General features: G+C 35.0%; 1 protein-coding gene across 1 annotated transcript; it reads left to right on the forward strand.

The window, feature by feature from the left end:
• The first annotated feature begins 3,481 nt into the window (after positions 1 to 3,481).
• LOC140170359 (cystine/glutamate transporter-like) lies at positions 3,482 to 24,180 on the forward strand. The gene is made up of 10 exons (XM_072193729.1): positions 3,482 to 3,955; positions 9,267 to 9,392; positions 10,306 to 10,408; positions 10,954 to 10,998; positions 12,373 to 12,496; positions 17,350 to 17,453; positions 18,118 to 18,214; positions 18,841 to 18,990; positions 22,414 to 22,588; positions 22,922 to 24,180. The coding sequence occupies exons 1-10, from the start codon at positions 3,511 to 3,513 to the stop codon at positions 22,984 to 22,986; spliced, it is 1,434 nt and encodes a 477-aa protein (XP_072049830.1). The 5' UTR covers positions 3,482 to 3,510; the 3' UTR covers positions 22,987 to 24,180.
• The last annotated feature ends 3,515 nt before the right edge of the window (positions 24,181 to 27,695 follow it).

Genomic DNA, 27,695 nt, shown 5'->3' on the forward strand with positions numbered 1-27,695 from the left:
CCGACTTTTATAACTGATGTGCCTCTAATAATGGGAATTGATATATAAATGTATGCTATGTACCTTCAATATTGAGAAAAATACACTTGTTTCAATCTGACCTAATGGTTATAGTGCATGAAACAAGTACAAGCTATAATTCGATGAACATCCATATCTCGTCATTACAGCAAGTTATATTCCAAAATATATAACTTTGTGGTCAACAGATAAATTTTAAAACTTTAAAAAGTTTTAAACCTTTTTTTCCCTCTCAAATCTGGTATTTTGGTACTCGCCACACCGTCTTCATTCATGAATTAAAGTCTTTTAAAGATAATGCCCGTGATACTCATCAAAGACAACAGTAACGGTCGGGAACGTGGTAGATGCTACAAAAATTTCTACAAACTAATATTTTGAAAATAAATGGTCTCAGCAGATGTATATATTTAATATTCAGATTCGATTGATACTACAATTTAATTTTATGATAGAACTCCACAATATTTTCCCAAATTTCAGATTGCTTTTTCAAATTTACATTTCATATGTACACATCATAAATTTTTATAGCGCACATCAATTTTATATTTCAGATTTTGCTACTTAAATTTGCATTTTTACTACCATTTTTATTTCTTTTTTTAAATTTCGACATTGAAATTATTTTTTCTAGAAATTATATATTATACATTTGCATATCTGCAGCAGAATACCTGACTAGTAATAAGTACATTTGTCACCATTTCCACAGAGCCGTATTGACCTTGTCCGATTTTGTGACGTTACCTATGTAACAAAACATCCAAAACAAAACAAAAAAAGGACCTGCACGCGAGTACCAAGATGCTTCAGATGAGACGCAGATTGAGAGAGGGGACAAGAAGAGCGATTGAGTGATAAAGTGTAGGCCTAGGAAAGAATAAGTACAGAGAAGGGAAAAGAAAGGAATGATGAATACATTTAATAATAATCATTAGGCCTGTATAAAATTAACTAAACACATAACAGCACTACGTAGCAATTCGATGATGTCAATGCCTTTATTCGTTACGTAATTAAAAGGCCCAGTCAGATGTATTTCACAAAACAAGTCACCAAATTTCGAAAACTGGACGTTGAATGTACACTCTCATGAATATTGATTGACAACATTTTCCAATATGTCAAACAATAGAACAATAGACCATGCAGCGCGTTGGACAAGACCACCAGGTGGCTGACAGAAGCCACCTGGATCCGACGAAAAGGACATGACACTCTAAACAAGGACGAGGGGGTCTACGCACTCAACAACATCTTTGACCAACTCATCACGCCCTCTACGGTGCATCCTGTTGCCTATAAAAGCAAGCAGTCAGATGTGATGAGTTGCCAGTCTGATGAAGCCACTAGTGTAGTGGTGAAACGTCACTAAAACGTGAGTAAATTACCTTCGTTTTTAGTTGGAATTGTTCTAAATGAACAAAACACACACACAATTTAATGTTTGATGAAAATTGGAACATATTTCCATTGTAAATATGGACTGTGGACTCAAAATTTGACCTTTGACCTTTTTGCCTATAACTCAATAACTGTAGGCCTATGTCGGATACTGATCAAACTATACTTTTTCTGTATCCTTATGATGAAAGCATTGGTATGAATTTTAACAAGATTTGACCAACTTTGAAATTTCGCCCCTGCATAAGCGGCCTTTTTGGATTTATTCAAATTAGGCACTTGAGGACTTTTGATAATTTCTTTACTATACTTTTTTGAAATGAATGGTGATTAAATGGTTCGTGGTGGGTCAAGACCTTAATACCAATGTTTTGCTCTCATCATATGGATTCAGAAGAATTATACCCAGTATCCCACACGGGTAGGGTCAAGCAGGGGGACAAGATGTCCAATGAGTCAATGACCCATGGGAAACTGTCCTGCCCCCTTGGCTATCGCCACTGTACCACCCTGCCCACTTCAACACCCAGTGGCGGATTTAAGGGAAAGGGCCATGTCTGCAAAATAGCCAGGGGTCCAATACTACACTTTAATTTTCAAGGATCATTAAATTTCAAGGATTTAAAATAAATCACATTTTATTGTGCTTAGGGACCAATCAAGAATTGCATTTAAAATTAAATCTTAGCGATTTAAAATTATATCTTTAAATTATTTGGTGATATTGAGTCTTTTTACATAATTTAAAAGTACAGGCCAGCGCATGTTTTAACATTTGTTTGTTTGTTTGTTTACTCAGGTTGGTCTGTGAGGGACACATGCTAATCCATAGGAAATAACAATAAACACAATAAAAATACACAAGCCTGGATAGCCAGTGTAGGCTAATAAGATGCATGCTGGCCCAGATAGCTTTGATAAACAAAGCATGAAATGGAAGAATATATAGCAAGGAAAAGGAGAGAAGGCCACTCCTAAACACAGTGTACAATTTTACTCTTAGCCCTTACTTCGTGTGAGAGGAAATTGGTATTCCAATCTCAAGCCCGACGCCCGTTAAAATGCATGATGCAGTCATGTCTACAGTAGAATTCATCTCGACCTTTGCAGGACTTAAACCCCATTAAAAGCTATTAAACCAAGATAACACTCATTGAAGCAGCTCAACTGATTAAATCAGATCTTCTCTGGTTGTGTACAAGTGTCTGTTTTCAATGTGCGACATCGCAATAAAGCTGGTATTATAGCTTCAGTTGGGTACCCGATTATAAAGGAAACGAAAGGAAACAATGGTATGTGTACCATTGTTCACGAAATGAGACAAAGACCTGCTTTTTGTTAACCAGCATTCTTCAAAATGAGCAACATAATGATTGTTGACTTAACACGGTTTGGAAATAATTTCTTCATATTTTTGGTGTTATCTGTCGTTTACATATCCTTCCTAAAACACAAAAGTGCGACCCTCTCCAAACATCTAAATTAGCTAAAAATTTAGGACATGTTACAAAACTTTATTTTCTAGAACCTATTTAGAATAATTTAAATGTAGCTTTTACCGTTTTTTGTGGCATCCTTCAGAAGTGAGCGGTCCGATACCAATATTTTCGGTCAAATCTCCATTCAATTAACACGGGGAGTTGGCTAGCTATGCCTTGCCCTCACTTATTTTTACAAAAGTGCGACCATTTCTGAACATCTAACCTAGCTGTAATTTTAGGTCATGTTAGAGAAATATATTTGCTAGAAGTTTTGGAGAATAAATAAAATATTGGCTGGTTATTTTTCACACAGTGATGTTAACTAGGCAAGTGTCCATTCTCCCAACATACATCATTTGTAGAGGTCACGCGTCAATGGTGAGAGCACTGTGTATTGTGTATAGGAAAACGGACAGTAACTGCAGTATGGTCGACGCTTTCCCTTCATGAACGTTACGTTTAATTACTGTTTCACGTGTCAGCTGTACAGATTGGGACGTTCGCACTTGTAAGCATTGTATTTTAAATTCTCGCCTATAAAACACACTGTTTCAAACGGTTTCATTGTGATATCTGGGCGTCCTACGTAGCAGTGCTTGAAATGAAAACAATGATTAATCGTAGCCCTGTTCAACTTAAGCGGCAACTTGGGTTGTGGTCATGTATTGCTCTTGTCGTTGGTCAAGTAATTGGATCTGGAATATTTATAGCACCTAAAGGGGTGTTAAAATACAGTAGCGGTTCAGTTGGTTGGGCGCTTTTAATATGGATCGGCTGCGGTGTAATATCTACTATAGGGGCATTGTGTTTTGCCGAATTGGCTACCATATTTTCTAAATCCGGAGGTGATTTCGTGTACATAGCGGAAGCTTATAACAAATTATTGGGATTTCTTCGAGTATGGACTTTTGTGATTGCCATCAAGCCAGGTGCCTTTGCTATAATATCATTAACGATGAGCAACTACCTTGTAGCACCATTTATATCCTCAGATTGTCAAGACGTAACAGGAAAGGCTGTTATTCTCATAGCAGTTTGTGCATTGTGTAAGTATACTATAGTTGTGATTATATCATATTGCCTAATAGAGTCCACATGTAACCTATTTTATAATTACCTTTTTTACAATGAAAAACTGTTATGAAGAACAGTTTGAAACATCTATAATGACTTGCTGTCTAAATAACACTGCAATTGCCAAATGAGTCCTATTGATGTTGACCTACTGGCTACTGGTACCTCCCTTAATGGTTACCTACAACCATGGCCAAAATGTGTTGGGACACTTATGGAAAACGTACACTATAGTATGACCTTATTTCCGTTATTATTAACGTGATAAAGTGGAGGTTTCTTTGGTGTCAAGCCTAAACACTTTCCTAACACCCCAACCCTCCCCTTCCCCACCAATCAATGTTGGGTGCCACAAGGCTCGTGTGACCAAAAAGTCGAATTCAACATTGATCGGGGGAGTGGGGGCTTATTTACATTACCCTATCAAACCGTCCCAACACTTATGGCCAGCATTGTCTCTAAGGTACAAACAATCTAATTTTAAAATGTGTGTTTGGCCCATATCTCCTCAACCATAGCTTGGATTTTCATCAAATTTTACATGAAAACGGAGAAACTATTTATCTTTTCACTTATATAAAAATTATTGCATTTTCCTCATGTGATTTAGGGATACGGTCACGTTTTATACGCAATATCATGTATTTTACAGTGCGTTCTGAACATTATTAGCCTATGCCAACTACGTATTTTGCGTAAAATGACGTTTTATTTTGAAAAAGTAGTGATTTAATCACCAGAAATACATGATATTTGTTGACAGGAATTGATTGAAGTCTTTTAAAAGAGTGATTTTGGGAAAAAAATACTTAAAATAAAAAAAAAGCTAATTTTTAGAAGAAAAAAAACAAAACTTTAATCATTTTCATCGTTTGCATCAAAAACGTATGTGGTATTTGCAACGAGTATATCGTGTAAATATAATCATAGTCGGCAGGAGTAGGCTTAAATTACATTTTATGACTGAAATTTATTAAAGCGCTTTCAAAGAAACTTATAGTAAGTATAGAAAGTAAAATATAGGTAGACATACAGAAAAAAAGGACGGACATTGGCAAAAATTAATAGAACGACGAATATAATATGATGAAGGATATTGTAAAATAATAACAAAAAAGAAAAGAAAAAGAAATCTAAATAAATTCAGGGGCTCGAACCCGTGTCCACTGCGCCTGTGGCAGATGCCGTATCCATTGCGCCACAGAGCTGTGTAACTTCAACAGGCTTAAACTATAATATAATGCTATTCAACATGCATGTATATAAATATACGCTCTACACACGATATACAGTCCAAAAAAATACATTTTACGGCATTTGTTTCATTCACTCAATATTCATCATATCGCAGGTGTTGGCTGACATTGTGCTCCACATTTATTTCAGTTTTGTCCGGGATAAATGACTACGGGACAAAATCGGACGGTATACACGTCTTTAAAGAGTAAAGAATTTTAATATAATATTACTTTCTTTTTCTTTTTACAAACGTGTATATCGTTCGTTTTTGTCCCAAAATCATTTTACCCCGGCCCAAAACTGAAATATATGTGGAGCACAAATGTCAGCCAACACCTGCTATATGATAAATATTCAGTTAATGAAACAAATGCCGTAAAAGTGTGATTTGTTTGACTGTTTATCGTCCGTAGAGCGTATATTTATATACATGCATCTTGAATAGCATTATATTACAGTTTAAGCCTGTTAAAGTAATACAGCTCTGTGGTGCAATGGATACGGCATCTGCCACAGGCACAGTGGACACGGGTTCGAGCCCCTGAATTTATTTATATATCTTTTTTTTTTCTTTTTGTTATTATTTTGCCACAATATCCTTCATCATATCATATTCGTCGTTCTATTAATTTTGCCAATGTCCGTCCTTCTTTTTTTCTGTATTTTGTTGCTTCATTTGTGGTAGACTGCGGTAAATTGGGAAAACAAGTGTGCATGGGTTCGATTCCTTTATTTGTTTTTTGATCACGAGATGTTGTGATAACTTTTATTTTCTTCTATAGCTGTAATGTAACATTTTAATTGGTGGAAACAATAATTTTCCATTTTAAAACCCAAGTTTTTGACAGTTAAAGTGACGAATAGTGAACTTAGACAGGGCCAAAATATCGTTTTAAGACATTTTAAGTGACCAGTCCTAAATTTCAAATGTAGCCATCCAAAAATGTTTTGGTAAAGCCACATGATAAGATCTCTAACTGCTCCAAATTTGGTGTCAATATCATATTTACTTTTTTGAGTTATAAGCAAAAAACTGAAATTAGATGATTTTTTTCAACTTTTCAAATACAACCATGGCCAAAATGTGTTGGGACACTTATGGAAAACGTACACTATAGTATGACCTTATTTCCGTTATTATTAACGTGATAAAGTGGAGGTTTCTTTGGTGTCAAGCCTAAACACTTTCCTAACACCCCCTTCCCCACCAATCAATGTTGGGTGCCACAAGGCTCGTGTGACCAAAAAGTCGAATTCAACATTGATCGGGGAGTGGGGGCTTATTTACATTACCCTATCAAACCGTCCCAACACTTATGGCCAGCATTGTCTCTAAGGTACAAAAAATCTAATTTTAAAATGTGTGTTTTGGCCCATATCTCCTCAACCATAGCTTGGATTTTCATCAAATTTTACATGAAAACGGAGAAACTATTTATCTTTTCACTTATATGCAAATTATTGCATTTTCCTCATGTGATTTAGGGATACGGTCACGTTTTATACGCAATATCATGTATTTTACAGTGCGTTCTGAACATTATTAGCCTATGCCAACTACGTATTTTGCGTAAAATGACGTTTTATTTTGAAAAAGTAGTGATTTAATCACCAGAAATACATGATATTTGTTGACAGGAATTGATTGAAGTCTTTTAAAAGAGTGATTTTGGGAAAAAAATACTTAAAATAAAAAAAAAAGCTAATTTTTAGAAGAAAAAAAACAAAACTTTAATCATTTTCATCGTTTGCATCAAAAACGTATGTGGTATTTGCAACGAGTATATCGTGTAAATATAATCATAGTCGGCAGGAGTAGGCTTAAATTACATTTTATGACTGAAATTTATTAAAGCGCTTTCAAAGAAACTTATAGTAAGTATAGAAAGTAAAATATAGGTAGACATAAAGAAAAAAAAGGACGGACATTGGCAAAATTAATAGAACGACGAATATAATATGATGAAGGATATTGTAAAATAATAACAAAAAAGAAAAGAAAAAGAAATCTAAATAAATTCAGGGGCTCGAACCCGTGTCCACTTCGCCTGTGGCATATGCCGTATCCATTGCGCCATATAGCTGTGTAACTTCAACAGGCTTAAACAATAATATAATACCATTCAACATGCATATATATAAATATACGCTCTACACACGATATACAGTCCAAAAATACATTTTTACAGTTTCATTAACTGAATATTTATCCGTATAAAGTGTTGGCTGACATTGTTTCCACATTTAGTTTATTTTGTCCGGGATAAATGACTACAGGACAAAATCGGACGGTATACACATCTTTAAATAAAAGCATTTTATATAATATTACTTTCTTTTTTTTTACAAACGTGTATATCAGCTCTGTTTTGTCCAAAATGGATACGGCATCTGCCACAGGCACAGTGGACACGGGTTTCGAGCCCTGAATTTATTTATATATCTTTTTTCTTTTCTTTTTTGTTATTATTTTACAATATCCTTCATCATATCATATTCGTCGTTCTATTAATTTTGCCAATGTCCGTCCTTCTTTTTTTCTGTATTTTGTTGCTTCATTTGTGGTAGACTGCGGTAAATTGGGAAAACAAGTGTGCATGGGTTCGATTCCTTTATTTGTTTTTTGATCACGAGATGTTGTGATAACTTTTATTTTCTTCTATAGCTGTAATGTAACATTTTAATTGGTGGAAACAATAATTTTCCATTTTAAAACCCAAGTTTTTGACAGTTAAAGTGACGAATAGTGAACTTAGACAGGGCCAAAATATCGTTTTAAGACATTTTAAGTGACCAGTCCCTAAATTTCAAATGTAGCCATCCAAAAATGTTTTGGTAAAGCCACATGATAAGATCTCTAACTGCTCCAAATTTGGTGTCAATATCATATTTACTTTTTTGAGTTATAAGCAAAAACTGAAATTAGATGATTTTTTTTTCAACTTTTCAAATACAACCATGGCCAAAATGTGTTGGGACACTTATGGAAAACGTACACTATAGTATGACCTTATTTCCGTTATTATTAACGTGATAAAGTGGAGGTTTCTTTGGTGTCAAGCCTAAACACTTTCCTAACACCCCAACCTCCCCTTCCCCACCAATCAATGTTGGGTGCCACAAGGCTCGTGTGACCAAAAAAGTCGAATTCAACATTGATCGGGGGAGTGGGGGGCTTATTTACATTACCCTATCAAACCGTCCCAACACTTATGGCCAGCATTGTAGGTAAAGAGTCGTTACAGTGGGTTATAACTATTCTTTATTATATAGAATTGCAGATTCATACGTAGTGGTAATAACAATGAAAGTTATTAATTTAAACTTCAACACTACTTGTTTATTTCGCTTACCGGGAGCGCTTTCCAAGAAAACATCAGAGCTAACAACATATGACGAGGAAGTTCCTCGAACGCGCTCCCGATAAGCGAAATAAACAAGTAGTGTTGAAGTTTAAATTAATAATTTTCATTTTCATTCTTTATTAGAATGAACAGCCCCAACATTTTGAGACCATTTTCATCAAAATTTGAGCATTTTATCTCTTTTAGCCCCCGTGGCTCTTCAAATTTAACCTTTGACCTTTTGGCTTTCAATTCAAAAACGACGATTCAGAGGGGATCAAACTATGCATTTTATGAATCCTTATGACTTTTTTCTGACTTTTGACCCCTGTATAATCTTTGACCTTGGAAATCTTGAATTGGCCACGGTATCCATGCTATCTTGTGTAATAAGCTTACCAAGTTGCGCACATGGTCGATAATAGCGTCAATAATTGGCGAAAATCTGGATCAGAAATCCGGAAGTGAGCCAGAAGTCAGTGTTTCTAGTTCATAGTTCGTCATTTAGCATGTGTTTTTAGTTTACCTAATGATTTTAACTGGAATTATCGTTCTAAAATTGACCTTAAATAAACGCCCCCCTCCCTTGGTAAAATGTAACGCCCCCGGGGGCGTTTATTTGACGAAATACGGTATAACTCCAAATAACAAAAGCAAAACCAGTGACTTTATTTCGCAATTTTCACTTTTTGTGTATCAGGTCTTGTTATTTTTGTCAACTGCATAAGTGTTCAGTGGGCTTCACGAATTCAAATCATCTTTACAGTGATAAAAGTACTCGGTTTACTATTCATAATATGCATAGGAATGGTCAGGCTTGCTCAAGGTAAGGATAATACCAACGGTTCTTCCTATTGATTCATTAGCTCTGATTGTAGAGCATCGGTCCAGGGATCCGTAGGACCCGGGTTCAAGTCATTGTTGACCAGTGATTTTTGCCACACTAGGTGTCATTAATTTATGTAGAAACTGTGTTAAAAACCATTTCTCAGGCTTGATGTATGTTGTTTTGCACAATCATCAATAAACGTACCAAACATACGACACCTGAACAATGGCTCAACCACCGGTACCCCCCATAACCCTTAACATGAACAATACAAACAACATCACTGCACCCTTACACAAGCACAGGCACTTTAATACGGTATACCAATCGAGGCAGTTTTTTGTAACACATTGTGTAGTTCCGATTCTTATGTTCCAGACTTAACAGACAGGGCTCATTAAGGTTGGTCTTAACCCTGGAATTATGGAAACTTCTGGGACTCATAACTAATTTATTGGTCTAAATTATATAGGTATTTAGAATGGCAAAGATTTGAAAAATCCACCTGTGAGGTCAGATTTGGGCAAAAATGCTCAATTTTGCAGAAAATATAAAAATAAAGAAAAAATTCTTCAGAAAATTTTGTTATATTAATTTTCAAAAACTAGATATAAAATCTAGTAACCTTTTTTCCTTAGACAATTTCATTAATAAAACAAAATTACTTGTAAAAAATATCCCTTAAAAAAAGCTATAACTTTATGATGTAAATGATTTTATATCTAGAGTCAACTTACCTAAGACTTGGTAGTATTCGGCATGATATAATATACACGTTATATTGTAAACATTAAAAGTTGTTTGCCATATAATTATACATGCTATACTAGAGAGAATTGTATTATAATCACCTTCTTATATTTATTTTAAAACATGTTAATATTGTATACACTTGAACTCGTGTTTTAAGGGCACACTGCCAACTTTGCTAAGGCATTTGACTCAATCGATGACATGGATCTGACCAAGGTTCCACTTGCGTTCTATTCGGGATTATTTGCATATGCTGGATGGTAACTATATATCTTGAAGGTTTATATTTTCTTTTTTGTCTATTTTGTAGCTCTACAAACAGTACTACTTTTACAGAGGTATTTTTCTTGCTGGTCAAAACGCAGTGAAGGTTGATTAGCGCAGCTAGGTGCACCAATATCTAACAGATCGGTCGTTGGTTCGGTTCTCACAGCAACTGTATTTTCATTTTGACCTGTGTAGATCCCTGCCTCCGTCTTTTTATAAAAATGCAACACTTCGTAACAATTTTCTATGTTATATACTTTTAAATCAATCTTTAAATATGGTTTTCTTATTAGTCCAGGGGTGTAGCAAAAGCCTCGGGGGCCCATGGACAAGGAGCAGTGCGGGGCCCTTTTAACATCTCTTTTATCAGCCCTATTACATTTTCGCTTTTGCTCGGGGTCCCTGAACCCTCGGGGCCCATGGACTTCGTCCACCCTGTCCACCCGCTTGCTACGCCCCTGATTAGCTCTTAGTGACAACATAGATACCATAAGTTTGATTGTATATGTAAACATCCTCTTGTGTTCTTTTTTATTAGGCACAATCTTCCACAAGTGACAGAAGAGATCGAGAATCCTTCAAGGTACGTAGGTAACACATAATGTTAATACAAACGTAAAATGTAACTATCAATTAGATCGAGAATCCTTCAAGGTAGGTAACACATAATATAAATACAAACGTGCAATGCAGCTATCAATTATTGAAAATAGGCAACTCATTTTAAAAAGATATTACGGATGCTTAAAATGTAGGGGTACTTAACTTATTTCAGTTAAATCGTAAAATAAAATATCCTAAAATCAGGAGCCTGATTTTTGCTCTCTAGTGTGGAACCTTTCTTGATGCAAAATTTAGTGTGGAATCTTTCTGCTGGTAAGGTCGAAAGTAAAGCTATAACTTTTTGTTTTTAATTTACGATATACTTGTGGATAAGTGTTTTTCCAAGAAACAAAGAGCTTTTTTGAACAATTTATTGTTATATAATATTATATTCCTTCTTTTTGGTACTTTTGTGCGTATAGAACGCTTATTATTATCTCGTCAGGTTGGTGGATCATAATGACCGGAACTAGAATCAGGTAGCAAAAAAGCTCTGTTATGTAGGCTGTGCTATATGATCCTATGTTATATACTGGGGTACCCAAATAAGGTGGTTTTGTTACATTTTGATGTGCAGCTTGACCTTCAAAACACGGTCTCTTGAGTATTCCTTCACTTAGAAGATTCAATTAGGTCTTAAATTGAGGCTAATACTATATTACTCATGTTTTTAACCTGTTAAAATAATTTTTAATCATTTTCTTATGACGTTTTGGCATGAAATGTGCCAAGGGTGGTTGAGGATCAGGAGGAGGAGGATTAGGAGGAGGGATTTGTATCGTAAATTTAATCTAAAACCCCCATTCAAAATTTTAATCTAGTAAAAAAATGTCTAAATGAACTCCCAGATATCTAAACCAAGAAAATAAATACAGAAGGTCATTTAAAAGACTAATACTTGCTCAGAATAATTGTAAACGTGGAAAAAAGAGGTGGGGTTAAATCCCACCTACTTTGTGATTGTTTTTGCCCGCACTCTCTCAATTTTTAACCGATTTCCATAAAAAAAAAGGTGTAAAAATGCTCAGGAGGATGAACCACTTCAAATGAGACGTATAGGTATAATGTTTGAAACATTTTCACTTTTTACTATGTAACACAAAGGTAAAAAAGGTGTAAAAATGCTCAGGAGGATGAACCACTTCAAATGAGACGTGTATAGATATAATGTTTGAAACATTTCATTTTTTTACTACACAAAGGTATCCCAGGTTGTGGCAGATGGCCGATCAGACGCAACTGCGGTTAAAAAGTATAAATGAATGAAAATATTTCGTTGTAAAAAATAATAGGCATTGTTCTTTCTTGGGGTGTTTTGATGATTTTGACTTTCATAATATGTATCTCCTTGCAGGAACATCCCTCTGTCGATTATTATTTCAATGACTATCGTTTCTGTTATATACACATTGACAAATGTGGCTTACTTCACGGGATTGTCGTCAGAGGAACTTTTACAATCCAATGCTGTTGCAGTGGTAATTTATAAATTATTGTCACCTTGCTAAATGAATAACGAGATCACATCCCAGCAAACACAAAACGTTTTCGACATCATTTGCAAAGAAAGTGTTTAAATGTCTGGTTATATAAAGGACATATAAAGGGTATAAAACGTTTTCATAACCTTCAAAAATATTTGTGGATAACCTACTGCAAATATTCTAACATAATATTATTTAAAGTCCTATTCAGTGATCCAAGCAAAAGTGTACAAAAAATTGTTTGTTAATTGGTTAAAAGTGAAGGATAACTTGTTCAAATTGTCATTTGGTATTTTTGAAATGAAACATTTGGCAGGAAAACAGCAGTGTTGACTTAGTTGAAGCCCCATTCAAATACATGTAGTTAATATATATATACTGTCAGTATACATTACAGATTAATGTAAAATGCCTAATTTTGTTTTAAATACACAGCTGTCGGCTGAACCACTAGCAGGCTATGTTAGCACATCTATGACAATGACAATTGTACCAAAATCTGAATTTTGATGATTTTTACGATCGTCCGGATGAGCAAATCACTGAATGGGCCTTTTTATGTGTTGACAAAATATTTGGCAAAAAATGTTTGCACAAAATATTTTAGATAACATTTTGAAAATATTTAAAGAATATTGTTGTAGTTTTCATAAACAATGTTCTATAACGTTTCCATGACCTTTATATAACCCGAGTTTTAATGTTATCAAAACGTTTTTATCTAAACCAAAATCCAAAATATAACACGTTTAAAACGTTTTAAAAAATTTGTTGTGTTTGCTGGGATGTCATATGATTGTGGTAATTGCGGAAAATTAAATTAAAATACCGGAAAAACAAAAAAATTATAAAGTTTATGCTCTAAATAATAATTAGCTATTAAAGCCGTAATGTACGATCTTATGAAAGTGGATTATTTTTTTCAAACCTGATTTTTTTGCATATTTGTAATGTTTACACATGTCCCAACTTGCACCTAAATGGAATCGGCCAAATTTGTTGTCTGTGTAGGTCAAGAGAGCAAAGTTCGACATATTATCATAATTTAAAAATTATGATAATATGTCCTCCCATAGAACTGCATGTTAAATGGCCAAATTAACCACTGGGGTATCTTTCACTTTACCTTGTTATTTCAGCTTAAAATGGACAGCAACCCTTCTCGGCAGTTATTACTAATATTATTTCAACATTTTGAATAAAGAATAACACAATTAAAATTTGACGGAAATCGTACATTAAGGCTTTAAATATATATTGCGCACAAATTAGCATTATAACTTATTCACAAGTTTTTATTATCCTCAACCGTATGTTGAGGATAATAATATTTTATCGTAGTAAAAACAAAAAATCATATAGTTTATGCCCTAAATAATAAGTAGCTATTAAATATATACTGCGGACAAATTAACATTAGAACTTATTCACTAGTACAAGGTTAGATGATGGTTGAATGGTCTTGTTATTGCCCAAGACTAAATTTGAAAATTAGATTGTGTTTCCAATAAAATATCATGAAATCACACAGTTTCACAACTTTCTTTACAGTAATTGACAGAACGCCTTGCAGGATTGTTTTGCAATCGTGTGATTGCTTTGAAGCACCACGTGATATGGTTCCTAAGATCTTCTGATCTTACACCTCTGGATTTCTTCTTGTGGAGCTATCTGAAATCAAAGGTTTTCACAAATCCTCTTGCAGACCTTGATGAACTCCAGAGACACATATTTGCACATGTTGACATCCCCAGACAGGAAGTCTCTCATAAGGCGTGGTGTGAATACCATGCTATGGAGAGGTGATATACATACAGATAAGAGGCATAGATATCTAAACCAAGAAAATAAATACAGAAGGTCATTTAAAAGACTAATACTTGCTCAGAATAATTGTAAACGTGGAAAAAAGAGGTGGGGTTAAATCACTTTGCGATTTGTGATTGTTTTTGCCTGCACTCTCTCAATTTTTAACCGATTTCCATAAAAAAAAGGTGTAAAAATGCTCAGGAGGATGAACCACTTCAAATGAGACGTATAGGTATAATGTTTGAAACATTTTCACTTTTTACTATGTAACACAAAGGTAAAAAAGGTGTAAAAATGCTCAGGAGGATGAACCACTTCAAATGAGACGTGTATAGATATAATGTTTGAAACATTTCATTTTTTTACTACACAAAGGTATCCCAGGTTGTGGCAGATGGCCGATCAGACGCAACTGCGGTTAAAAAGTATAAATGAATGAAAATATTTCGTTGTAAAAAATAATAGGCATTGTTCTTTCTTGGGGTGTTTTGATGATTTTGACTTTCATAATATGTATCTCCTTGCAGGAACATCCCTCTGTCGATTATTATTTCAATGACTATCGTTTCTGTTATATACACATTGACAAATGTGGCTTACTTCACGGGATTGTCGTCAGAGGAACTTTTACAATCCAATGCTGTTGCAGTGGTAATTTATAAATTATTGTCACCTTGCTAAATGAATAACGAGATCACATCCCAGCAAACACAAAACGTTTTCGACATCATTTGCAAAGAAAGTGTTTAAATGTCTGGTTATATAAAGGACATATAAAGGGTATAAAACGTTTTCATAACCTTCAAAAATATTTGTGGATAACCTACTGCAAATATTCTAACATAATATTATTTAAAGTCCTATTCAGTGATCCAAGCAAAAGTGTACAAAAATTGTTTGTTAATTGGTTAAAAGTGAAGGATAACTTGTTCAAATTGTCATTTGGTATTTTTGAAATGAAACATTTGGCAGGAAAACAGCAGTGTTGACTTAGTTGAAGCCCCATTCAAATACATGTAGTTAATATATATATACTGTCAGTATACATTACAGATTAATGTAAAATGCCTAATTTTGTTTTAAATACACAGCTGTCGGCTGAACCACTAGCAGGCTATGTTAGCACATCTATGACAATGACAATTGTACCAAAATCTGAATTTTGATGATTTTTACGATCGTCCGGATGAGCAAATCACTGAATGGGCCTTTTTATGTGTTGACAAAAAAAAAAAAAAAAATGTTTGCACAAAATATTTTAGATAACATTTTGAAAATATTTAAAGAATATTGTTGTAGTTTTCATAAACAATGTTCTATAACGTTTCCATGACCTTTATATAACCCGAGTTTTAATGTTATCAAAACGTTTTTATCTAAACCAAAATCCAAAATATAACACGTTTAAAACGTTTTAAAAATTTGTTGTGTTTGCTGGGATGTCATATGATTGTGGTAATTGCGGAAAATTAAATTAAAATACCGGAAAAACAAAAAAATTATAAAGTTTATGCTCTAAATAATAATTAGCTATTAAAGCCGTAATGTACGATCTTATGAAAGTGGATTATTTTTTTCAAACCTGATTTTTTGCATATTTGTAATGTTTACACATGTCCCAACTTGCACCTAAATGGAATCGGCCAAATTTGTTGTCTGTGTAGGTCAAGAGAGTAAAGTTCGACATATTATCATAATTTAAAAATATGATAATATGTCCTCCCATAGAACTGCATGTTAAATGGCCAAATTAACCACTGGGGTATCTTTCACTTTACCTTGTTATTTCAGCTTAAAATGGACAGCAACCCTTCTCGGCAGTTATTACTAATATTATTTCAACATTTTGAATAAAGAATAACACAATTAAAATTTGACGGAAATCGTACATTAAGGCTTTAAATATATATTGCGCACAAATTAGCATTATAACTTATTCACAAGTTTTTATTATCCTCAACCGTATGTTGAGGATAATAATATTTATCGTAGTAAAAACAAAAAATCATATAGTTTATGCCCTAAATAATAAGTAGCTATTAAATATATACTGCGGACAAATTAACATTAGAACTTATTCACTAGTACAAGGTTAGATGATGGTTGAATGGTCTTGTTATTGCCCAAGACTAAATTTGAAAATTAGATTGTGTTTCCAATAAAATATCATGAAATCACACAGTTTCACAACTTTCTTTACAGTAATTGACAGAACGCCTTGCAGGATTGTTTTGCAATCGTGTGATTTTTCACAAATCCTCTTGCAGACCTTGATGAACTCCAGAGACACATATTTGCACATGTTGACATCCCCAGACAGGAAGTCTCTCATAAGGCGTGGTGTGAATACCATGCTATGGAGAGGTGATATACATACAGATAAGAGGCATGATGGCCATGCCCTGGTGGAAGACTAAGAATGTCAATTGCTGTAATGAAAGTGGTTAAGGGGGTACTACACCCCTGCCCAATTTTGTGCCTATTTTTGCATTTTTCTCAAAAATTATAGCGCATTGGGGACAAGTAAGATATGTATTTATAGGGGCAAGAACTACAACTACTGCACTGGAAATTTTATTTCAGCAGAGACAACAGTTGTGGAATTACAGTAAAAAATGAGAGAAACCCAATATTTAATCAATAAATCAATAACTACTTGCTTTGAGGTGCTGAATTTTCAGTGCAGTAGTTGTAGTCCGTGCCCCTATAATATACATATCTTACCTGTCACCAATGTGCTATGATTTGTGAGAAAAATGCAAAAATAAGCACAAAATTGGCCAGGGGTGCAGTACCTCCTTAAACATATTATTTTCATGTTGCATTGATTTTAATTGACTTGGCACAACCGCATTGTACTCGACTTGCAAAAATAGCCACTGATTCATTATTGATAGTCACACGCCAGTGATTTTACAGTTATGGGAGGACAACATATTGGTACAGCTGTCAACTATAGCATTTTGCCAAAAAGTAGCTTTTTTAAATTGTGTACTTTATTATTTTAATGCACCGGATATTTGCATTTATAATTACAGAGTTTTGCCAAACCTGTGCTAGGCTCATGGACATGGATCATACAAATTATCGTCGCACTATCCTGTGCAGGTGCTCTTAATGGTGGGTTCTTAACTGCCGCCAGGTAATTAAAAATATCTTATCTTGTAGTTATATTTGAGTAAAAAGCTCAGTGCACAAAGTTATTTTCATGTATTCAAACATGTGTGACCGTCCACCACGAAACGCTCGTAAAGTCAGCCCCTGATCAATTTTGTTTTATTTCGTGTTTAGAAAATATATATCACAAACTTTAAAATGATATATCATTTGACTTCAAATAATATTCAGAAGCGGAGTTTTGGTTTGTTTCCTTCAGCAAAAGGGTACCTTAGTTCTTTTTCCACATTGCTGGTAATAAATATTAAATTAATTGGCGGTCACTTCAAATCATTCCCAAGTCAGCGAGGTAATGTCCTCTCATTGTTAATTGTTTGTTAACCCACCACTTGAACAGGATTTAGCCAAAGCAAACAAAGACTAGAGCTATTTATGAATTTTATACATATGTAGGAGCTTATCATCCTATTCAACAATAGGATTAATGATTGGTTTAAAAACTGTTTGACCAGCACTATAGCAAAATGAGAAACATGTAGCATCAACTTGAGGTACATATGGATAGAACCTTTATGCACATTTTGCACTGTAACTCAGAATACAATTTACCTACTTTACGAGCGGTTTGTGGTGAACGGTCACATATATATTTATATTCTTTTTTCATTAATCAATTACATTTTTTTCAGAGTACCATTCGCTGCGTCTAGAAAAGGCCTGTTTCCAGATATATTTGCTATGATAAATATTCGTTACAGAACACCAATTCCATCTCTTTGTTTCATAGTAAGTATCACCAATCGTATACCGTTAAATGATGGTAACCAATATGTGTCACATTTCTGCAATTGTGGGAGAAAATTCCAGCTTCCCTTAAATAATTATAGGTTAATAACTGCGCATTAGTTATTTGGAGGGCATTGTGAAAAATCTAAATATTTTGCCTTTGGAACCGAGATATTCCGAGGTCCAAAGCAAAGTGATGCAAAGTTATTAACCGAATCCATAAGCGTCATTTTTAACTCATCACTCAACCAAATCTCCAGATTTTATTCTCCGAAATTTGTTGAAATAAATCAATATTTCGCCCTTCAAAAAGTTGAACAGGCTAAAACCAATTACAGCACTGCGCAATCATGCCATATGCAAATATGGTAGTTGCGTGCGCGTGAAGTGTTCCGGTGCAACAGATGCGAACACGGAAGTCATTGTACCGCGTAAGCATACGCGTAGGTCATTGATGGATATCAATAACCTCCGCGCCGGTGTGCGTATATCATCTAATGAGCAATTTAATTGGGACGCACATATGGCGTAATATGGAGGGAGCATTATATTAGATATGAAAACATCCAACATTCCCTACTATTGTCATAGATGTCTGTTAATTTCTAACTTTTTGTATTTGATAGTTTGTGATATGTGTACTGACACTCTCCAGTAATGACGTGTTATCCCTTATCAATTATCTGAGCTTTACACGATGGGTTTTCCTTGCGATTGTGGTTATCATAATACCTTTTTATAGATGGAAATACCCCGATATGAAAAGACCATTTAAGGTGAGTAATGATCCCGAAAGAGAAGAGAAAAACATATCAAATATTAGCAGCGAGTAAAGCACTGAAGATGCAACTTAAAAGTGAATGGGCTGGCACGTGTTATATGTTTCTAATTTTAGCTATTTACCTTAAAAACTTCAGTGTTAATATTGATATACTGACTTTATCGGAAATGTAATAATTGCATTTATATTTCCATAACTCTGTGGTTCTTGAGTTAAGGGTAATAATATCCCAAAACGAAAGTTTTAGGCGTTTTCCTTTCCCCAAAAGCATCATGCACATGAGTGGTAACTACACCTCTTATATCAAGCCTTGGAATCTCTTTTATTGATCCCGTGCCTCTCTTCCTATGTGTCAGCTTTACTAATCTCAATATAGCTATACTATGGTGAAAACATTGTTTGCTCATACACAACTCCGTCCTGCATCCCAAATGTTTCCTCTACAAATCAAAATCGGGCCATATCAGGAAACTAGCCGGTGGGAGGGGGCTTCCCGAGAAGCAAATCCACTGTTTTAAGTACATATAATATAGGCTTAAAGGTGATATTATGGTATTTTCTAGGAAAAATCCAGGGATTCAAGTTGATTCAATATTAAGGGTACATCGGTTATTTCGCGCGTTTTTTTACCAAATAAAACACGGTGCAAATTAATAACGATGGAAGCTACCAGAGGAAGCTATAGCAAACATAACAATATCACACCTGGTATATCATGTATATTTCTACACATGGTAATGGGGTTTATAAAAAGTGAAAGTTTCACTGAATGTAATAATCATGATTATGTATATATATATTTTCCATTTCACATGAAGCGATAATATGAAAAAACACATTTACAAATCAAAACGATCACCACCTGATATATTGCGATACAAAGTTAATGGGGCTTAAAAAATGAAAGTTCTTCAGCAAGTAAAATTTCACTGAAAGTAATAATCATGATTATGTATATTTTCAATTTCACATGAAACGATTATATGAAAAAGCACATTAACAAATTATAACGGTCAGCACCTGGTATATTGCAAAAGAGGTTGTGCATATAACGTTTCATATGGCGGACTTTTCAAATGCATTCAACAAAAACATGATTGCAATCTACCGCGACAGTTCGTCTCACACACATAATGCACTACGATCAAATAGGTTGATGAAAACATTTGATTGAATGGACTGCACTGTGCCATGATTACGGTGAAGGACAACGGCTCAGATCCTTTGTTTGGAGCCACTCTATAAAAGCATGCAGCGCCTCTATACAAAGTTAATGTGGGTTACAAAAGAAAGTTTGTAAAATGTCCAATAGATATGTGGAGAAATTTTCTTCGTGTGAGCTGAAAACGAAGTATTTTACCATTGGGCCCCTGTTAATATTATTTAAATTTGGGCTATTATATTAAGCCCTTTAGATATTATCTATAACCAAGATTAACACGTGAATTACCTTTGGATTCCTAATAGTGACTAATTGCAATGCACGGAAAAACACCATGTTTTGGGCCAAAACTTGACATTTTACGGGCGCTTCCGCGTGATAAATGCTTGTCAATTTGTCAAACCCGTAAATTGTAATGCTTCTGGTATCACTTGATACAATACACCGAGCGGAATGGCAACACTCGCCTAGCATCATTCATACTAGAGAGTGTTTTGACCACTCGCCTAGCATCATGCTAGCAAGTGATTTACCACTCGGCTTTAAAATCTAGACGGCAAGGCCTGAGGAAGACAAATTTTTTGGACTGTTTAGTTACAGTGGTAAGGGATGATTGCCTAGAAACATCGGTGTACAGAAAGGACACACACACAGAGATCAGTACTTGTTTTTTGATTACCATCATCCGCTGATACATAATCTAGGAGTATTACGGATGCTATTTCATAGAGCGGACACAAACGGGAACCCTTCAGAAGACCATGAGTCTTTGCGGATATCGCGATTGGACATTTGACAATGCTTTCTCTCAAACCACATCAGCTGATAAAGTGTCTACCGCCAAAGGCGTAGATCCGATGGTCCATACAATCACCCTCCCCCCCACCATGTTGACGCCTGTATGACGCCTGAAAGCAGATGGTTTGAGAGAGGATTCGAGGAAGTTATTTATGTCAAACTAGAGGAGCCTTCACTTAACAAAGGAGGCGGACTACGTCACAACTATTTTTCAGCCACAAAGAAGATCCCTCAGAGGTTTGGCTCATCTTCAACCTGTGACGCAACATCCTCTTCTCAGGTCAACGAATTTTTGCCACTTTAACAGTTTCCCTGATGATGCATCTGAGATAGGATATGAAATATTGCCACTCATAAAAAATAACTCCAGTATATCAGATTATAATCTCAAATTACATGACTGGACGATGTTTTGTTTTGTTTCTGTAACCAAAATGTGTCAAAAATGAGTTAACCAGTGGTTTTACCGAAATGAAACATAGCTCAATCCTTATCATTCACTTTATATTGGAATTACTTGGGGCGGGTTAGTACTTATTTCGGTATGATATAAAACAGCACAATTGTTTAATAGAATTGCATAAACTACTTTTGTAAAACTTGTAACCAGTAAATAAATCTTAAGGACGAGGGTTAACCGCTTATAATACTGACAGTAACATATGGGACAGTGGACCTTCAAATGCACTTTGTTGGCTTGCCGGAATGAAATGCCACACACTGCATAGATGGATAGATTCTTTTTCACTACGCATTTAACGTATGCCCTGTTGCGATCTGCGTAATTACCCTTTTAACGTTTCTAACTCAAGCGAATTCGATTTTTTGGTCAGTTTATGTTTTCAAGACGCAAGCGGGAAATTCAATACGCAGAGTAAAGGTTATCATATTCTTTCAACACATATATTCAGGGGCAAGCCTTACAAAAGCTTTGTTCCAATAGCAAAAATAACGATCTATATTCATGGATTTGAGATTTGATCATATTATCAATAGTAAACTCACCAGCATAGGCTATAGGAGCGTGGTCGGGTCACACAATTTATATCAATCCAATTATATGCATCAGGAATGCGAGTCGATTCGGACTATTTATTCTATTCAATTCTATAGAGACTGTGTAAAATACAAGCTTTATTGTCCGACATTCAACAATAGAATAATAAATCTTGCCTGGATATTATGAAAGACAACTCAAACAGCCAAATTAATAACACGATCGCTGAGCTACAGCGATTAGTTTTTAGCCAGGGTTTTAGCCAATGAGATACCAATACCAATCGCTTACCGCGCGGAGTTATTTTGTGACCCTCGGCAGCTGGCGAAACATTTATAGACCGGTTCGTTTCACTACTTACACAAAATAATTACTTACCTGATGTAGACGATGTGTGGTATTTATTAATCCAAAGGAAGACAAGCTGCTGATTGAATCACCTTCATCTTTATCTTTCTCAGGTGCCGCTTCTTTTTCCAATCTTATTCATAATAACGTCTTTGTATATTGTGGGAGTATCGTTGTACTCTGCTCCCGTGGACTGCGGCATCGGGCTCCTGATTACACTGGTTGGAGTTCCATTATATCTAGTTGGGGTGACGTGGAGGGCACCACAACGTTTGGAAAGTATAAAGAGTACGTGAATATGGTTTATAATTTTGCGATTTATTTGTTAAAGAAAGATTTTAAATCTTGATATCAATACAAATATTTGTAGTGAGATTTGAATAAGGTGACAAGTGACAAAACATTTATGACCGAATCAATATATGTCACACTTTCAGGGTTCGAGATCGAGTAATTCCGCTGTATTGAGAATTAAATCAATTAGATTTGCGATTAGATAGTAAAGTGCGGTAATAATAACGGAATTGACACCTCTTTTTATCAATCATTGTCTTCAGAAATGCTACACATTCATTCATATTGTCGTGTGTACTTTTTAAACCTGTTCTTTTTTCTTTTTAGGAAAAGCGACACATCTTCTCCAGAAAACATTTGTAGCAGTGCACCAAGAAGTCAAGATGGACTAACTATAAAACAGTACATAGTTTTTTTGGTTTTACCTCAAATGCTTACCGGAGTAAATTTCGCAAACCTCGCGATCGCCATATCAAGAGCTATCAAGATACTCATAATTTCGAAAAGTATCTTCCCAAAGAGAGAATGGTTATGACCACACTCAGCTTAACTTTGAAATGTGTCTACGTATATGTGTGTGGCCTCTTGTTTCTGAGACCAAAGTAGGTTGCATTACGTTTCACTACCTGATGTTCTTATCTGTCAATGAGTTGACCAGATCACAAGGATGTCATTATAGCAAGAGGCAGTATAATATAGCATAAATGAGTCAATGAGTTACATAAAAATGACCTTGTGTGGTATTTGGTTCCCAAGAAGTGAGTTTTGTCTGAGGCAATTTGTGGTTAAATGTTGATCCCTCACTACTATTACTGTCGATTTGGTTGAAAAAGAAGGTGAGACATGATCAAATCTCTCCAGGTAGCAAAAGGTAATGCGGACCGACTAACTTTACAGCATTTATATTAAATAGATTTACATACCTCATAACATAGATTCCTGTCATCTGATTGGTTGAAAGTGCAGTCATTGAATTAACTATGCCCGCAAAATGAACTATGGACCGGTCCATGGAAATGGACCGGTCACGTGCGTCACGATCAAACTGCGCGTTTTTCCCAGAGTAAAATGATTTTACGCACGCGTTAATATTTTCACGCGCTATAAATACGCAAAAATCGCAGATTGTAATCTGTGTGCCGTTCGCATTGAAACTATTAATTTCTCTTCCCAAAATCGATGCTTTTAACCAAACAGATGACAAGAATCTTAAGATTTGGTATATAAAACAAATATTGACTGCTTTTTATTCGGGGCATGGTTAAAATTATAGGCCCGCGGTGATCTCAAAACCATGACTATGCCCCTCGGCTACGCATCGGGGCATAGTCATGGTTTTGAGATCACCGCGGGCCTATAATTTTAACCATGCCCCTCATAGCAGTCAATATTTGTATAATAAAACATATTCTGCACCCCAATACACATACTTTTGAAAAAACACACCAAAAACAGTAGGATGCAATGATGATAATACTGTTATAAAATATGGGAATGACGAAAAATGCTATTAGGCTTACGTGGACATAAACATTAGAAAAGGAGGGATATAAAAAGGGAAAAAAGAGAAGAAACGAGGGAAAAGGTTCAAGAGCAGATAAAAGTATTGGAAATATGGAAGGAGAATAATAGAAAATGTGAATAGAGAACAGAAAGAAGAATGTCTTTAGTACGAGTTGCGATCAAGCGTTCGATTTTTTTTATTTTGTCAATAGAGGGCGATGTTACTGATTTATACCATATATATATTTATGTGTAGAAGGCGAAGATACATTGCGATCTTAATGATTTATACTTTGATTCTACTCGGCTATATGCCTGGATCACAACGAATATATCCGCAGATAGGGACCGGGGATGGGGAATAGCTAACCCAAAATGCCAGCAAACACAAAAACGTTTTTAAAACGTTTTAAATAAGTTATATTTTGGGTTTTGGTTTAAGTAAAAACGTTTTAATAACATTAAAATGTCGGGTTATATAAAGGTCATGAAATCGTTTTAAAACGTTTTGTATGAAAACACACTACAACAATTTTTTTTAATGTTTTCGAAATGTCATTGTAAACTATTTTTGCAAACATTTTTGGCCAAATATTTTGTCAACACTTAAATAACATTATGTTAAAATATTTGAACCCAGCAAACACAGAAATGTTCTTAAAATGTTTTTTACAAAACGTTTTCATAACATTTAAATGTCGGGTTATATAAAGGTCGTGAAAACATTTTAAAAACGTTATTGTAAATATTTTGGGCAAACATTTTTTGCAAAATATTTTTTCAACCCCAAAATAACATTCTGTTTAGAATGATTTGTACCAAGTTTTCAAAAATGTTTTTGGAATGTTATTAAAACCCTTTATATAACCCGACATTTAAATGTTTTCTGTAAGCAATTTGTGTTTGCTGTGCAGTAAATTACCAACAAATGTTTTGAAAACGTTTTATACCATTAATGTACCCTTTATACACTGTAAATTGGCCAGAACACATGGAACGCGTTCATTAATGTAACGGTTTTTTAACACATGACACGTGTTCAACTTATTTAGAGAACACTAGTGTTAATGTAGAGAACACAGGTGTTATTACCTCAGAACACTAGTGTAACATGTTCTAATCCTTTAAACTCTGGTGTTCAAAATTACTATCTATGAACTCCTCGGACACATGAAAGAAATGTAACAGTTTTTTTACACATGACACGTGTTCAAACATTGATTTTCAGAATGCTGGTGTTCAACCTTTATTTATACATTTTCAAAATCTCATTACTCGACAATAAACAAATGCATGGTAGTATAAACAAGATAATGGCGGTGTTCCGAAGAATTACGATGAAATCAGAGAGTTTTCACCTAAGGCAAGCCCAAGGCTCGAACCCTCGCCGATCGTATCTCCCGGCTGACAGCGCAACGCATTTTAATCCGATTAAAATCGCTCGGCCATAGTCACCCTCTTGTGTCTCTCCTATGCTTGTTCATCGCTGTCAACAGATAAACGGGCTCCGAGTCGCTCCCAAAGTTGCCCTGAATTTCATTCTTCTCTAAATCCTTCGAATTTACTCTCACTATCATCCCATTTGTCTTGGAAAAGACAGTTTGTTATAGCGTTTCCCGGAAGCGTTTCCACGTTGCATCACCATTGTTGTTGTTGTTGTTACTTATATCCCTCCTTCAAAGGAGCACCGTGTATTTCTCGCTGACACGTCGCAGCTCTCCAACGCCTCTATCTGCTCATGCGTTCCATTTTTGAACACCAGTATTCAATATAATCATTCAGAACACTTGTGACACGTCTGATCAATACTATGTGTTCTACATTATACTAAAAAGAACACTAATGTGCAAGGCTTATCATATTTTCAAATACACTAGTGTTCTAAAGAGACAATTATGAACACCTCGGACGCGTCTGTCAGTGTATATAGTTGTAGTTCTTGCCCCTATAATATTCGTATCTTACTTGTCACCAATGCGCTATAATTTTTGAGAAAAATGCAAAAATAGGCACAAAATTGGCCAGGGGTGTAGTACCCCCTTAAGGCTAGATTAGTGTTGTTTAACCTGAACCCTCGTATCACATCATCCCAAAATATATCACAGGTGATCTGATTTAAGGTTAGAGTTAGGCTTGGGTTAGATTAACACTGGTTTTGGGATATATTAACGCTGGTTTTGGGATATATTAACACTGGTTTGGGGATAAATTAACGCTGGTTTTGGGATAGATTAACACTGGTTTTGTAGATTAACGCTGGTTTTGGGATAGATTAACGCTGGTTTTGGGATAGATTAACACTGGTTTTGGGATAGATTAACGCTGATTTTACTCATTATCTTGTACTTATTGTTCGTATCATCAATTGAACATGTTTAAGTTTTTAATTTCTCCTTGTGGAAAAATATGACTCTTATAAAAAATGCACACCTTTGCACGGTCAAAAATATCTTTTCTATTGGAGGTGACAAAATGTTATTCATGATGACAGAATTCCATTGAGGTTAATTTCACAATATAGGCCTATATAGTGTAAAATAGTTTGCAATAATACTTGAAAAATGGAAATAGATACCATACACAGAAACTAAAACGTTTGTTGAGCTCTTTATTATATTGCCTTAATTAAATATCTCACTGGAATTAATCCAGAATTTAGTTTTAGTTTTAGCTTCACCAACTAAATAGGAGAAACGGAAATAATTCTTTTCGTCAAACTATGTTCACATTTTTGTGTATTGTTTCCTTATTGAATTGAGTTCTAAATATAGTTCCTAGAATTTTGTTATTATTGGAATTCGATTTCTGTCGGATGAAGAGCGACAAACAGAACTAGAAGGCTATATATTTGTACACAAATACGGCTATACCCGCATGTTATCGGTTTGCACAAACTTACAGTCCTTATTTGCTGAGGACTTAGGTTGCTGTTGTCAGTCTCTCTAATTCACAGTGAAGCTATGCAATTTGATAGATTGAAATTCACAATGTGCAATTTGATTAGGGAAAGCTATTCCAGAGGGAGTATGTAAATTAAATGGAACAGCCATTTCAGAGGGAGTATGTAAATTAAATAGAACAGCCAATGGGTATGTAATTTAACTGGAACAGCCTTAACGTTTCTGTCATCTATATTATTATAATTACGCAATTGTCTGTGAATGGGATGGGGTGGGTGTTATTAACAATATAATTCGCAGGTGCAATCTGTGTACAAACTCCGAGCCCTGAAGTTGCTTTATTTGATGATAAACGGACAGCCCTTTTTAACATTTAGGGCCCTGGCCCATAATATTTGACTTATGAGGCTCATGTACACATGTTGAAGTATAATTCTCAAGTGCTATCAGTAGACTTAAGCTGGGCACTGTAGCTGCTTTATTTACTGAGTAACGGCTGGCCCTATGTTTTAGCGTTTGGGGCCCTGGGCCCATATTATGTGACATATGGGGCTTATAACAATATAATTCTCAGGTGCAGTCTGTGGCCCATAATATTTGACTTATGGGGCTCTGTGCATATGTTGAAATATACTTCTCAAGTGCTATCAGCAGACTCAAGCTGGACATTGTAGCTGCTTTATTTACTGAGTAACGAC

The sequence above is a fragment of the Amphiura filiformis genome, chromosome 14 (assembly GCF_039555335.1).
Source record: "Amphiura filiformis chromosome 14, Afil_fr2py, whole genome shotgun sequence".
NCBI lineage: Eukaryota > Metazoa > Echinodermata > Ophiuroidea > Amphilepidida > Amphiuridae > Amphiura > Amphiura filiformis.